The sequence below is a fragment of the Leptodactylus fuscus genome, chromosome 2, assembly GCF_031893055.1.
Source record: "Leptodactylus fuscus isolate aLepFus1 chromosome 2, aLepFus1.hap2, whole genome shotgun sequence".
Lineage (NCBI taxonomy): Eukaryota > Metazoa > Chordata > Amphibia > Anura > Leptodactylidae > Leptodactylus > Leptodactylus fuscus.
Window position 1 is genome coordinate 95674035 of NC_134266.1, and position 16544 is coordinate 95690578.

The window sequence follows — 16544 nt, forward strand, 5'->3', positions numbered from 1 at the left end:
CGAGACGCAGATGAGTTGAGATTGGGACATACCTCCCGCCGACCAGGACAGCCGGAGGTATGCAGATGTATTGGTCATGGGCCCGAATGAGATGGACAAGGGCCCGGCTCCTGACCATCTCAGTTGAGCCCCTGAACAATGCATCTACATTGATTAAATGGGCACTAATAGTAGGGGCTCGGGCCCACGGGGGGATTCACTAATTCCTCTGTGGGCCAGTCCAACCCTGCCCCGAAGCTTCAGCTTAATTTTTTTTTTCTTTTTGCTATTACAATAGCAGCAATTTGTATGTATACTGAGTAATAAACAAAAATACCCTTGACAAAATGAGGTGTTTTGTTTTTAGATTAGCAATCTCCATCACACTGTTTATTAGGTGAGCAAAAATAAAAACCTTAAAAAAAACATATGATTAAGATAGCACACGTGGAATCATGGTTTTGCTGAATAAGAACATACAAACAGCAGTTTGCAAGTACTTAACAAAAAAGAAGAATTAAACACTTGCCAAGAAAACTCTTAGAGAAAGATTTTTCACTAACAGGACGACATTTTTCAGTAAAAATAGCCCATTAGTCCACACATGGGTGCTTGCTATTAGGCTCCTAAGAGCATGCTAGCTTATGACTTCTTCTCTGATATTCTGAATTCTGACCTAGCTTTTGACTTCTTGATCGTTCTTCTGGATTCTGATTTTGTGCCTAGTTGTCCGTCTGGTTACGACCTCTTAGCTAATTTGACCTCTCCTTCTTGTTGTTTGTCTTGTCTATGTTCTATGCTTTCCTTAACATAGGAAGTGACCATTGTCCCAGGTTCCAGCAGCAGCTACCAGGAAATTGCATAATGGGCCATTCTCTAATAAACATGCTCTATTGCAAAACAGAGTTACACAAATTTATGCTACTGAAAGGGTCTGAGAAGCTTTCAGCTGATGTCAGGTGACAATAGAACATCACAGTTACTCTACATTTGTCTACTACATGGCTGAGGCAAAACCGTCATTGATTTGGTTTTATTAAGAACCCAATAATTTGGAATGTCTCTAGTGATGTAACATCTCTGCCTGTTCGGGCCTCTGCGCCACCCTCTTCTCGCATGCAGGAGGCGTGTGCAGTTTGATAATCTGCTTAAAGTTTTTAGTTGCACTGTGTGAACATGGCTCTAGTCCTTAATTGGATTTGCACCACACCCGTCTTCTGCCAAGGTTACCTCTGTTCATTAAGTGTTTGATTTTGTCTTGCCTGTGATTGACAGCTTTCCTTCCTATCAGGTTCAGGGCGGGTTCTTCCTCCCCTATTTAGTCTTGGCTCACAGTCACACTGGTGCCGGTTATTGCCCTTGCTTTCTGGTATCTCTTGATGTTATATTACTTGTATTCTAATTCTTGACCTCTGCTTCCCTACTGACAATTCTTTTGGACTCCGATTTGGCACTGCATCGCTCTCCTGTTACCGAACCCTGGCTAGCTGACCTCCCTTTGTTGTTGTTCGTCTTGTCTGCGTTTTGTGTTTCACGTATTCAGGGAGGGACTGTCTTCGTGGTTGTCGCCTATTACCTAGGATAGGGTCTGGCAATAGGAAGGGAAAGCGGGGGGCTTCAGCTTAGGGCTCACTCTCCCTTGTGCCCCTCCCTCCAGGGTTCACCAGCAGCTCCTGGGGAATTATCGTCTGCTATTCCCTAACAAGTGACAGCCTATTGTCTTGATTGGTTGCCAATGGATATGACCATGAATACAGGAATGTTTCATAGTCCGGGACTTCTCAGAAACCCAACTGCGATTTCCTTAGTGTGACTGGGTTAGGCCGGCTGGGACACTAAATGCTTGAGAAAATAACCTGGCCACAATAAGGAAATCATGTCTGATTTTCTGACCATAGAAATCTCCTGCATTCGCGGTCACTGAAAACCATTCACGACTACAGACACCACGAAGACGATTAGAGAAAATCTTCAAAACTCTAATTCTTGCAAAAATGTTACATTTTTAATAGAGAAGATATTTCAATATGGCTATGTTTGTTGGAAGAGACCAGCCACTAACTGACCGACAACTTTTCAAAATAATGTGTTGGCTACTGAATATTTTATGAGATTTCAAAAATTATTATTATGGTTTCCAGCTACATTTAAAGACTTCTGTTTTATCTGTATATCTTACCACTGTATGTGGTCATAGGGCCTAGTTTACTAGAATATGATAAATGCATATACATCATATTAAATGCAGATCTTTCTGCCAAACATAATAACATTGTATTTAGGTTTTAGCATAGTACCTGGGTTTGAGTTTACCATCACTGACTCTTATCTTTGTACCACAGAAATAACTGCTACAGTAACAGCAAGGTTAATATTTGTCATCTCAGAGACAAGAATAAATGAAGGATAAAATTATTTATTAGCTATCATTGCTGGAAGCAAATTTGTCTTTAACTTATTATTGAAAATGTATAATTGCATTCTTAGAACATATTGATTGTTGAACTGAAATGTTTTTCTACAGGACATTTATATTATGTTTAAAGGGAGTCTGTCAGCAGAAAAATACTGTATTTTTCGGACTATAAGACGCACTGGACTATAAGACGCACCTAGGTTTTAGAGGAGGAAAATAGGGAAAAAAAATTTGAAGCAAAAACTGGTAAAATATTTAATATATGGGAGTTGTAGTTTTGCAACAGCTGCAAGGCCACATTGACAGGTGACCCTGCAGCTGTACGGGGACGCATAGAGCGTTTTTTTTGCGGGGCCAGCTGTAATTTTTAGTTATACCATTTTGGGGGATATCTATTGCTTAGATCACCTTGTATTGAAAAAAAAACAGGAGGTGATTTAGAACTTTTATTTATTTCATATTTTTAAAGCTTTTTTTTTTTTTTTTTTACTATTTTATTCCCCCCCGGGGGCTTGAACCTGCGGTCACTTGATCGCAAGTCCCATAGACGGCAGTACAACTGTATTGCCGTCTATGGGACATTCTATAGAGACCAGCCGCAATACTAATATAGCCGTGACAGGCCGGGGAGCCTCATTAGGCTCCCGGCTGTCACCCAAACAGGTCGGCTCCTGCGATATCGCCGCGCAGGAGCCGGCCTGCAACTTTACAGGTACGGGGCCGGTGGGGACCGGCCCCGGGGGAGAAGGGGCCACGGATACTGACCCGGCATCCGCTGTACTAGAGAGGCGGATGCCGGGGAGGGATAGACGCCGGGGCCTGAGACATCGCTACGATCCTCTGCCCTGCATGAAGCCAGCGGCGGGGGCACGGAGGAGCCCCTGCCGCTGCTGGCTTCATGCAGGGCATAGAAGCGCAGCGATGTCTCAGGCCCCGGCACCTGTAATGGCGTCTATCACTTGCCGGCTTCCGTCTTTCTATTACAGCGGATGCCAGGCGCCACCTTCAGACTATAAGACGCACCCTTCTTTTCCCCCACAATTTTGGGGAAAAAAAGTGTGTCTTATAGTCCGAAAAATACGGTAATCAGTATCAAACTAATGACAGTGAGTTGTAGGGCAGCTCTTACACTTCCCAGAGATGTCTTTCTTATTCTCTATTGCAGTTCCATTTTCATGAAAGTCAACCTGTAACTGCAGACAAAGTGGAAATTGTCACTAAAGCAAAGGGGAAATGCGGAGGTGGCCAATAGTTAGGCATGGGTATATAAAGGGAATATGGAGGTAAAAACTGGAGTATTTATATAATGTGACAACATAAAACATAACTTTTGATATGGGACACATGCAGGGGTGAACCTTCCCCTTTCGCCGCCCGAGGCGAACTACAGAAAGCCTCTCCCCCCCCCCCCGCCGGGAGGAGAGGGCGGAGCTGAGGGGGCGTGGTGAAGAGTACAGGGGGCGGGGCTTAGCACAGTTCGCCGGCAGAGAGCAGGCACGGAGACGACCTGCTCTCTGCCTGAGCGTGAGAGGAGGCTGCTGGAGCAGCGCTGCTCCAGTGGCCTCCCCAAACCACCGCTCGGTGCTAAGCCAGTCCAGGACAGCTTGTCCTGGACTGGCTTAGGTAACCAAAAATGCCGCCCTCCCTGAGGCCCTGGCATAGCGCCGCCTGAAGCGCTCTTTTCAGGTCGCTTCATGGGAGGTGCGGCGCTGGACACATGGGGCTCCTAAAAGGCCTAAGGGAAAGCAGAGCCGGTTGTGGGAAGGAGCAGGGACCAGTAAGTAAGACTGCTGACTCACAGCAAGAGTATTTGTTGAGCGTCTCTAGCAAGATTAGTCTCGCAAGGTTCATCATGCGGTTTCATTCAGACCATATATGTTAGAAACAAAACTGCTATTATTATACTCTATTGTCTCTTCAGACCCCAGAGTATAATGATTGGATGACCAGGAGAGGTGATGAAAACATAAAAATAATATCACTCCTTGCTGTTTTTGGGACCCTTTGTGATGTCATTGAAAAGAGCACGATCCAAGAGCAGGAAGGAGTCGTGCCAGAGCACTGGAGAGGTAAGTAACATTGTTATTATGTTTACTCACCTACTGTGGGCCGCCAATCATTATATTCTGGGGTCTGAAAAGGACATTATACTGTTACACTGTAGGACAATATATTGTGTGGAGGGGCCACTATCTATATATTCTGGGATTCTTTCAATGGGAGGCAGATATTAAAGTAGAACGCAGGAAAAATAAGCCTCCTGCTTGATCTTGCCATGGTTTCTGCAGCTGATTCAGCCATGGAGGCCGAGATTAAATGAGACTCCCTAGCTGACTAGGCCCATTCATTCGGTGCAATGGAATGCTGATGTTCTATATTGGCATTCCACCACCATGAGCCAGGGGCAAAGGCAGCAGAAAATAAAGAGGTTTTCCGAAACAGATTATCATTGATTTCTACAAGAATTTGCATTATTAGTGAATATTTCACTATTTTTCCACCTTGTGAAAAAAATTGGTCTGTCGGTTCTTGACATAGTTTAGAGTGTGGAATCCACAGCAGGTAGCCACAAGCTAATTAGCCCCAATAGAGCTAATCACTGCAATTGTGTGAAAATACACAAAAAGTGATTATTCCGCTGATTCATTAATAAACTTCAGTCAAAAAAGGAGAGAGCCTTGGGACCCTATGAATTCTCGTAACTCCTCTTATTGGAATCCCAAATAAAACAGCCTTACAGACTCAACCTCATAAAGGGAGAATCAATTCCAGAATATTTTTTTTTATTGCACTAAAGCAAAGAATGCATATACTAATCTATGACAATGTATTTTCATTTTTTGTAACAAAATGTATATGTTGGAGTAACATGATAACTAGAGCAGTGTTATAGTTTTGTAGTCATAAGGAAAAGCCCATAGGGTGGCAAAGTGAATAGTTATCAATCTCAATCATAGCAGCTCTTTTTAATAAAATATCCAAAATGTGGCCTTGAAGCCATCAACTAGCGTCACCATCTGCAAAAAAATGATTTCTTTTAAAAAGACACTCCATACTGAGATGAAATGATTTGATCTTTTCTGTGAATTTGAAGAAAAAAGCATTTTTCCATTAGTAGTCTGATAAAATCTCCATCAAACTTCTTGTGTATTTTGAAGATTTAACCTCAAGTAAAACAAGGGTAAATATTTCATTGTAGAACAAGAATCTATGTTGCAGGAACAAAAAGAATGAAACAATGTTTCTATTTGTGATCTTAATTAATTTGATGTAATGAATTCAGAAGTGAAATCTTCGGGGAAGATAAAATAGTGTAAAGACTTCTGGGAAATAGGCAGCAGCCAGAGCACAAACTTCGTTAATAAGAATTAATTAACCCTCTGAGTAAGAAATACAATTAAAATCTTATAGTTTGTGCAGCCTACTAAGAGTAAACCTGCTCCGTGGCAGCTAATTGTTGAGAAGAAGCTATCAGCCTTAGTTTAGTTCATCTGAAGGAAATTGAAATTCCCTCGACAGCCGGGTGATCTAACAAGCGGTGTTGTTGTTTTTTGAGGAAGTAATTATTTCAGATTATTGCTAATTGAAAAAGCTGTGATGTTTTTATGATAGGTGCTCAGAGTAGACTTTTTTTTCAAGAGTTGGTCATGTACCTTAGAGAATGAAGACGTTGGCTGTTGGAGCAGTCAATGCTTGATAATGAGAAAAATGTGATTTAACATTTAACCCAATCACATCCTGTAAGAATGTAAAAATGTAACCCTAATCCCCCCGACTCCACACACACTAGTATTTTGCATGACTTTCTTTAATGTGTGTTGTCACCCGCTGTGTTTCTCATCTTGTGTGAGCCTCAATGTGGGGAGGTGATGACTGGGAAAGGTAAAAGAGGTAAAATCAGTCCATGAGCTCCTATAGTGTCTGAGGTGTCAGCAGTTATGGTGGCAATGGCAGATTATGATATTGATGATTTGGCGGGGCCTGAGGCTACCAGAATGCTTAGGCCACCTTATCCATCCACCAGTTATGATGTCATGGACACTAATTAGGGATCTCCATCTCTGCACTCCTGCTCCTCTCTGCATACACCTGTGCCCACTTGACAATAAACAGCATGGTGGCTCAGTGGTTAGCACTAATGCTTTACTAACCATGTGCTAAGGCCTCATTCACATCTGTGTTGATATTCTGTCCAGGGGAGTCCTCATGAGGACCCCCCCGAACCTAATACCGAATGCAACTGCAAGCGGTGTGCAGTGAAAGCACACTGACCCCATAGACTACAATGGGGTCCGTGTGCTTGCTGCCAGATCTCCGCAGTTAGCCAGGAACGCCCTTCCTATATAGCGCTGTACTGTGAAAGCAGCGAGGAACGCCTCCCTTCCCTCCTGATAGTACTCATCCATAGACAAGTACTGGGGGGGGGGGTGTTCCTCACCGCTCAGCGCCATTGCTAGGTGGTAAGCGAAGCGCCCTCTCACAGTTCAGCGTTATAGATGCTGCTGTGAGGAAGGGCGTTCCTGACAGACTGTCAGAAACGCCCTTCTGACAGTGAAGAGCTATGGTACCAGTACCAATAGCTCTTCATCAGGGGCACAGAACGTGAAAACCACACTGTCAGCTTTTTAGCGGTGTATTACACCGCATGTGCCGGGGAGGTGAAAGGTCCTCTTTAAGCCTCTCACATGATGCAATGTCTATTCTTGCCCCCCTACACACTATTGTGCTTTTACCATTTCCAATTATAGTATTAAGTGGTGGCCGCCTTTACATCCCCCTGAATATTTTCATGACCACTATTAACATTCTTCAGGGTGGATCCTCATTGTGCTCTTTACTTGTGCTAGATAGAATATACTGCTCTTTATATCTGCTAAATCTAGCGTTCTGCTCTTTACTTCTACTAAATGTACTGTACTGTTCATTGTCTATATAGTGTTCTGTGCTCTACTTGTAGTCATGTACTGTACTGCTTATTATCTCTATTATTTGCAGTGTTCTTGGTATTTCTGGGGCATGTAGGTGCAAAAGAATTGCCAATCTTTTCCTCTTTAGCTTTACTAATATAAAGCTCTGTTCTCTACTTGTACTACATGTACTATTCTAGACATTACCTCTTCTACATGTGGTGTTCTGTTCTCTACTTGGACTACATGTACCGTGCTATTCATTATCACTAATACATGTAGTGTTCTGTTCTCTTGTACTACATGTGATATTATAGACATTATCTCTACTACATGTGGTGTTATGTCTTCTACTTGTACTACATGTACTATTCTAGTCATAATATCCCGCTTAGACTACTGAAACACCCTTCACCATGGAGTCCCAGTAAACGCCCCCCTCCCGTCCACCTTAAACTGCGCTGCTCGTTTAATTCACCTCTCCCCCCGATCTTCATCGGCTGCTCCCCTCTGCCAGTCCCTCCACTGGCTACCTATAGCCCAGCGAATTGAGTTCAAGCTACTAACGTTAACATACAAAGTTATCCACAACCTGTCCCCTCCATATATCTCTGACCTAATCTCCCGCTACCTGCCCACACATAACCTCAGATCCTCCAATGACCTCCTACTCCGCTCTGCTCTCATCCGCTCCTCACACAACCGTCTCCAAGATTTCTCCCGTGCATCCCCCATACTCTGTTCTGTTCTCTACTTGCAGCACACGGAATGTTAAGCTCATTAGAGAAATGTATTATTCCATCTACACCAGTTTTCTGGTGTACATGGATTATAATGTAGTGCACATTTGGCTCATTGACCCTTTCTTTGTTCTTCTCCGCACATTCCTTGTTCAGTGATTTGTTTGTCACTTTCTACATTTGTAGAAAACGATCCTAACATGGCAGAGCAGGAACACTTTGGTCTGATATATTTGTTAAAAATGGAGCCTCACTATAAGTTGTGCCTTCTGCCTCTTGGGACCTTTAATAAGACAGGTATACAAAATGCCAGTTTTAATAAATCTGCCCCATTATTGCTATTAAATGTAGCATTCTGCTCTCTACTTGTACTACCTGTACTGTACAGCTCATTATCTATAATAAATGTAGCCCTCTGCCCTCTACTTATACTACATGTACTGTACTGTTCATAACTATATTAAATGTAATGTCCTGCTCTCACATTGCTACATGTACTGTTCAGCTTTCTATTTATTCATATAATAAAAGTTGGTCTAGAATTATTGTGTCACAAGCATACAATTATTTACTAACACATGTCAGGAGTAGTGACGGGTCCTTTAGGTATATTACACTACATGTAATTGACTTCTCTCTACCTGTATTAGACCAGGGTCCCACGGGCAGGAAATGTCGCTATTTTCCTGCGGCGGCAACACCGTGGGAAAAATCGCGGCATTATACAGTAACTGCAAAGTGAATGGGATTAATGCAAATCCGATCCCCACTTCATGTGAATCCCATCCCCACTTTGCGCTTAAAACTGCAGTACGGGTACGCTGCGATTTCCAAAAACGGTGCGGTTTTGGAAATCGCAGCATGTCAATTATATCTACGGTAACGTCGACGGCTTTCCCATAGATATAATAATTGTAACAGAAAGTCCGCGGAGGAAAGCTCAGTGAACTTTTTGTTCAAAGCGCTGCGGAAAGAACCGTGATGCATTCCCACCGCAGTTTTTGCCGCAGTCCTTGGGGCCTTAGCCTTACTGTACCAGGAATATGTTGTTATTATTTACCTGGATTACTTGTAGTGTACATGAGCCTTTGCTAGTAAATAACCATTCACAAATTCTTTAACGCAAAATGTTAAGATGATTTTAATCATTTTTAACAGAATACATGTCAACTTGTCTTTCCTTTACAAAATACAGAAGTACTCTATAGAATAAAAACGAAATACATTCCTTAAGAAGTTGGAACAGAATTACAATTTGCTGAACGCATAGAAATTATTCCTAATACTGTAAATGGCATGAGTATAACACTGGCCATATGTTAATTTGTCATCTTCAGATAACTGTGTTTGCTATGCCCAGGGGATAGCCATTAATTTAATTATGGTTAATGAGAAAAGGAAGACTTTAAGCTGTGGCCAGATTGTCTAGAAAATCCCAGAGGATATCTTGACTATTCCGCTGAGAAGCTACGTTTAGAATCGATGGCATATAAATGCAGGTCTTAGATCTTAATTGTCATTGACTCTGACCATTGTTTGTCAGTCCAGCTACTGTACGTTATATCTGGTAAGCATGTAAGAAATGGAATCTCCTGTTCAAACATATCAGAAAAACAATGATAATAATAGAAAGATTAATTATAGCCTTTACTAATAATCAATAGCTCATATATTGTATTGCAGCTTATAATTTATTATTGACATTTTCACATGTGGCCTTGTTACTAAGTTTATTTTAAAACCTATGATCTAATTTACTTAGAACCGTCCAAGTCCAGAAACCTTGGATGAAGACTTGTTTTTGGAAGGATTAGCTAACCATTACATAGCACTGACTGATTCTTAGGTTCTAAAATGTTTTTGTTTGTTTGTTTTTGTTTTTTTTTAGAATTAGCTGTCTCATATTAATTCTGAAAATTCTCCAATTAGAGTGACATTAATTGTAAGGATAAGTTCTGATGTCAGAAATTTGGCTTAAGAACCTGTTTTAGGGACATGAGTCAGGTTTCTTTGCTGTTTCAGAAAAAAAACTCCATAGCCTCATCTATTTGTGTTTTTATGTTACCTCTCTGAGGCTGAGGCCCCACATTGCAGAAACGCAGTTTTTGTTGGTATTTTTTTTTTAGCCAAAGCCAGGAGTGGATTGAGCAGAAGGTAGAAGTATAAGGGAGCTTTCACATGGAGTTTACGCTCGCTCATTCTGAACGTAAAACTCGTTCAGAGCGAGTGGTGTAAAAAACAGATCCCATTGACTTGAATGGGTGTCGGCATATGCGCATATCACATTGAAAGCAATATGTAAAAAAGCCTCCCATTGATTTCAATGGGTAGCGCGCGTATGCCGGCTCACTTTGAACGAGTTTTATGTTCAGAATGAGCGAGCGTAAACTCCGTGTGAAGGCTCCCTTAGAGCTTCCTATGTATTTCCCATTCCTTTTGTAGCCATTCTTGGCTTTGGCTCAAAAAAACGCTGCAAAATCTGCAACAACAAAAAAAAGCTGTGTTTTCGCAACGTAGGGCCTCAGCCTAAATCTCTCCTTTCTGTAACATCACTTGTAAATAAACTTGTATCCGTTTATCTACCTGAGACTGTTTTCTGTACCTGTAACATATACAATAATACCGTCACACCACTTTTATTTATTGTACTGTACATTGGCCTTGTAGTGTTTACCTGACCTTCCTCCAACTATATCGTTTTTGTTTTTTTTTGTTTTTTATAAAAATGTATTCAGATTATTTAGGTGTTTGTAAAAATCACTGACCTGTCTGCCTGTCTGTGTGTCTGTAACTAGAACTGTTCAGTGCCTCCTCTGTTCCCACTCCTTCCTAAGATGTTCACTAAGTAAACGGCTAAGAAGGAGGGTGAACAGAGGAGACACTGAGCAGTTCAGGAGACCCAGACACACAGGGCGATGGTCTTTAAAACACCTAATGTACTAAATCTTCCTTTGCATCAGCTTATAAGCACAGAGGGGAGAGGAAGACCAAGGAGCAACATTGCCTTTACCCTATATAGATGTCATACGGTGTTCATTTTCCCTAGCAACAACTTGTTGCTGTCTTGGTAGGAACAGTGATTCTACAGCCATTTAGTGTCAATGGGAAGCAAAATTGAATAATAAAGTATATTCCAAAGAATCATAAAATTACCTACTGTACATAATTTGACACTTAACATTTTAATAACACTGTGCCACAATGTGTTAAATCAAATCTTTCAGTGGTTTTTCATTGGATTTTGTAGTCAAATTAAACTTTGCTAAGTCTGAACCTAAGTACTTGAAAGAAAGACCTACAAAAAGGTTTGTACATGTTGATCTCATCACTGTGTTGGTTACGGAGGATGGGAGTAGTAGCTGTTGTCAATGGTGAGCAAATCTCTCAACCGATGAGGGTGCCTGCAGAAACCTGATGGTGATTGCTGTAGTTCCTTCAGGGGGCTTCCAGTGGAGGTAGTCTTCAGCCTCACAGAGACAGGTGATGGTGGTTATAAGGGTCCTTGATGGTAGATGCAATAACTTACTCAGTGTTTGCAGTTACACAATAGTGTAAACTTTACTGAAACAGCAAACAAAAAAATGAATCTATACAGTTTCCAAAGGGAGTGCCACTGTAGGATGGAGATATGCCAGATAACAGTTCTCAGCTAGGAATGCCTAGGATATATGGATATATACTAGATTGTGTCTTAATTCTCTGTACAGAGCTGGATAGATGAGTCCCATGGTTTATTCTGTGCCCAGGTATGTCTCTTTAGTATAGGGTCTCATCTAAATGAGGTCACTTTGTTGGGACAGATGGGCTTTTACTATTTTATCAAATATGTACACCAAGAACCTTAAGTTCTATTTACTGTAGTAATGTATTTCTAACTCTATATATGTCTGGGTGCAGAGTACAGAGTGATGCTGTAGTTTTGTATTTGGATGCCATAGCTGAGTGCACCAGTTCACATTAGGTGGTACTGTCTGAATTTCATTGAGGCCCTACATGGTGTACTATTTCCTCCTGTAGCCCACACAGTGAAATGATCTTACCAAACCACAATTCTTCATGTTCTGAAGTATTCTCTCTACATTATTCTGATAGAATTGTATTTGTCTTCAGACCAACCATTTCAGAATGTGAGACAGATTTTTGGCGCATTGGAAAGTAAGACAGATTTTGGTGCATCAGAAATGAGATAGAAATTTGGCACATCAGAAAGTGCACAAAACTTATTAGGGTTATGTAGACTGTGAGCTCTATATGGGACAGTGACTGACAATGGCTGTAAAACGTTATGGAATAAGATGGTGCTATACAAGTATGCATAATAAATAATATATAAATGTAGGAAGGTGCAGCATTAATTTAAAGAATATATATATATATATATATATATATATATATATATATATATTAGGGTCCATATGACAGAGTCATAAATATGTCTAAAGCTATGAATAGGATTCCTAGTAGCTAAAATTTTGTATGCCTTTTATGCTGCCCTCGCCACTCTCCTGAAAAGGGGGTAAAGAATGATTAATTCTAAGCTATTTCTCATTATTGGCCTCATTACGAGCAAAACTCCTCAATCAGTAATGAGAAATAGTCTATAATGAATCATGGATTCACTTATAAAGGAAAGCACCTGTGGCCCCAGAACTGAGCGCAGTTATAACTGTTTGGATATTAAATACAAAAAGTTATAAGATTGTAATGACTACAGTTCTTGTTGTTTTGTAATCAATAAATCTATTTTTTCTCTTCTTCTTAGGAATGGAATTGGAGTTACGGCTAATTTTCAAAGCAATTGGATTCTTCTCCTTGATCGCAATTGGAATTCCCAGTAATGTCATTATTTTGGCAATTTTTGCTCATATTAGAATCACAGAAAAAAAAATGTTACCTTCAAATACTGTTCTCACTATGCTAGCTTTGGTAAACCTTCTTGTAATATTTTCCAAAGGATTTCCACAGGCGATCCATTCTATAGGTGTCAGAAACATTTTAAATGACATTGAGTGCAAATTCATTTCCTTCATGTATCGGATCTGTAGGGGGATGACAATTTGCGTTACCTGCTTATTAAGCTGCAACCAGTGCATTATATTGGCTCCACCCACAAAAGCTTGGCTTTATTTAAAACAAAAGGTACCAAATAACATAGCATGGATTATGGTATTGCTGTGGTGTATCAATGGGGCCATTTACCCATCCTGTTTTATCCATGTCCGTGCTATAGCCAATTACACCACTTCTAAATACACTCTTCATCTGGAATTCTGCAATCATGACTTTATGACCTTTGCCATATATGTCGCTAATGGCATAGCTATTGCACTTCGTGATTTCTTTTTTGTTGGTACTATGACGTTAGCTAGTTGTTACATTGTGTTCATGCTTTATCGACATGGGAAACAAGTTCAAGGGATGAGAAGTTCAGACAAGAACAATGAGAAGACTGTTGAATACAAGGCGTCTCAAGCGGTAGTGCTACTGGTCACAATTTATGTAGCACTTTTCGGAATAGACAGTTCTATATGGATTTATACCTTAACGGTTTCTAGAGTTTCTCCAGCAATTTCAGACGCTCGAGTCTTTTTTGGCACATTATATACTGCTCTCAGTCCAATTGTTATTATAAAAACAAACAAAAAATTAAAATCTATACTGATGTGTAGCAAAAAGAAAGGACTTTTACAGTCTTCACATTCAAGCACAAATGACACTTTAGCGTAAGATTTAGATACAATATACAACTTTTTATCTTTTTTGATCCAGATGAAGGCAAAATACATCTTCTTGTTCCTCTTACTCATTCTTGCCTTATAGAGCATGTAGTATGTATGACTAATAGGACATTACATAAACTTAAAGGATTTGTCCAGAAATTATACATTTATGGCCTATTCTCAGGATAGACCAGAAATATGTGATTGTTTGTGGCCTATCCTAAGGATACACCATGTATTGCTAATTCCTGGACAATCCTTTTACCTTTCTTATTTTATTGTCTAAGTCATCCTTTTTGTAATGTCCCTTAGATCTTTGTACAGTCCTCTAAATCAATAAATCATATGGGAGTTCTTTTGTATTGACCACATATACATTTTATTCATGTTCATAAGATCACCTCTTAAGCAATGTTTTCCATTCTGAGGCACCACGTTGCTGAAGTGCAGCTGTGTTTTTTTTTTAACCAAACCCAAGAGTGGATACAAAAGGAATGGCAAATGTATAGGAAGTTTCTTAGACGTCTCCCCTCTACTCAATCTAGTCCTGGCTTTGGCTCAAAACCATGTACCAAAATCTGCAAAAACAAAGCAGCTTTTCTGCAACGTAGGGAGCCTAAAGATGCCCAATTGTTCAACATTTTATTTTATGAGAGACATTCCATCCACATACATCTAGTCATATGTTTGCGGATCCTTTCCAAGTCTCCTATGTCCTTTTCACAGGCTTTTAATTTCTTTTTAAAAATTCATTCATAATTTTCCCTTTTTTCCAATCTTTGAATCAGTTATAATATATATGTAACCCCTGTGTGCAGTTCAAGGCAACAAGGGGTTAACAGTTTGCAAACATTGTGCATGCAGCATGAAAGCAATTGTGTTTGTTTATCAAATCCTTGGAGGATGGGAGGTGCTACTTGGCAGGGGAGACCATGTGCTCAGGCAGTCTGCAGGAGAGAGAGATCACAGGTGGATGCAGTAATAAGATCTCCTGAGCTCCCAGAGGCTGAAAGAAAAAGAAAAGAGGATTCAATTCTTTCATAGAAAAGGCTACCGACTCCAGGGGACGATTTGCCGAATATACAGGGTATCCATACTCTCCACAACCGACGGAGGCGCCTCCCTGCTACACCGGAATGTTCTTCCAGACTTAACCCTTTGGCAGCCTGTTGGATAGGACAGCGTTAATTCCTCTGGAACTGTAAGTGTACCTATCAACAGCATTCTTATTTAGACTGCATCCTATGATCCAGGAGTAACTTGTTCTTGGCTAGTATAACTGTTTAAGCTGGAGCACTGCAGAAGGAGTAAAAGAGACTTGATGCATCCAGGCACCTGCCGTGCTGCCATGTCCTATTGTAAGGGATAGAGCCTGCTGCTGCTGATAGATGATTGTAGCCATTACTGGATTTTCTGGATTTTCTTCTGGACTAAGGAATAGTACCCTGCTAGGAGTTAAAGGAGCATTGGTCATTTCTGACATATTTCATGTGCACCAACGAAAGAAGATTCTTTCCAGAACCGCGGCAACAGGCCTTGTATTAAGACTGAGCTTTGTGATTGTTATACATTGTCCTAGGGCTTTGCCATATAGACCTGCCATTTTCTAGATAGGTTTATCGTTTAAAGCACCACCTCTTACTGATGCTGTGAATGTTATTGCATATTGTACTTCACCATTACTTTTATTAAGTTCCATATAAAAGTTTCTTTGTTTATACCACAATCTTCTCTGGCGTGTTGGTGTGGGCGGGGCTTTCCCTTGTCAAGCCCCGGACAGAGATCTGAAGAAAGGTACTGTCAACCCGGAAGCACCAGAATATCACCGACAAGGGTGGAGGCACTGAGCTAAGCAAGGTAGAACGGCAACTCATACTTATCCGAACGCCCCGCTACCCGGGGGTGTGGCCAAAGGGGGTGTTACATATATAATATACATTTCTATTGTTTTGTCGCTTTAAGGTCATGGCCCCATGTTGAGAAAACGTGGCTTTTGCAAAAAAAAAACACTGCATATTACAGTATCTGCAAAGTGAATGGGATTCTGGCTAATCCTAGGAAAATTGGTCTTGGTCTTTTCCACAGCGCTTCTTGGATGCGGCTCGCTACGTGGGGTCCTAGCCTAAAGGAGTATTCAGACCTGAGATATATATGGAATATCCATTTATAGCCCTCAAATTTCTACAAGGCATTTCATCCTAAAATATTCCTGATTGCAGTAGCAGCAGTCAGTAAGATGTAGCAACTTGATAGTAAGTAGTAAGGGTACGTTCACGCGTAGAAATCTGCCATGGATTTGGGGGCAGATTCCACCTCTGAATCTGCCGCCCATTGTTTTTTAATGAGAGACAAAGCTCACAGCAGAATGTGGAAAAATCTGCGTTCTGCTCGATCTTGCCACAAACTCCACAGCTGATTCAGCCACAGATTCCATGGCTCAGAAGTTCCTGCCAATTAGGCCCATTCATCTATACCTAATCAGCAGAGGAAAGCCATGAAGGAATGCCAATGCCTCCCTAAGAGATCGTCACAGACTCAGAAAGTATAATTCTTCTATTTCTTGGAAAAGGTTGTACTTGTCAGTGCATATTTGTAAGAGGGTGAAACAGCCCCTGTGTAGTGAATGTGCAATGTGTAATTGAGTTGGTGTTTTCATAACCTGACATTTTGTTGTTTGACCACAAGAGGTCGCTGTTGCAAGATAACAGGTAAAAGGAAAAAGGCTGCATGCCCCTGGAAGATTGATGTGGAGACCCTGATCGTTGGAGGAAGGATCTAGGAG

General features: G+C 40.9%; 1 protein-coding gene across 1 annotated transcript; it reads left to right on the top strand.

Annotated features, from left to right (window-relative positions):
• Nucleotides 1-3495: 3495 nt before the first annotated feature.
• On the top strand, nucleotides 3496-13769 carry LOC142194066 (olfactory receptor class A-like protein 1). Its single transcript, XM_075263091.1, has 3 exons — nucleotides 3496-3501; nucleotides 3561-3636; nucleotides 12805-13769. The coding sequence occupies exons 1-3, from the start codon at nucleotides 3496-3498 to the stop codon at nucleotides 13767-13769; spliced, it is 1047 nt and encodes a 348-aa protein (XP_075119192.1).
• Nucleotides 13770-16544: the final 2775 nt, after the last annotated feature.

What these genes read in the sequence shown, in the direction of transcription:
- LOC142194066 (XM_075263091.1), top strand. An exon ending in AGCAAAGGGGAAATGCGGAG is followed by an intron (nt 3,637 to 12,804) that starts GTGGCCAATAGT and finishes TCTTCTTCTTAG; the next exon opens with GAATGGAATTGGAGTTACGG.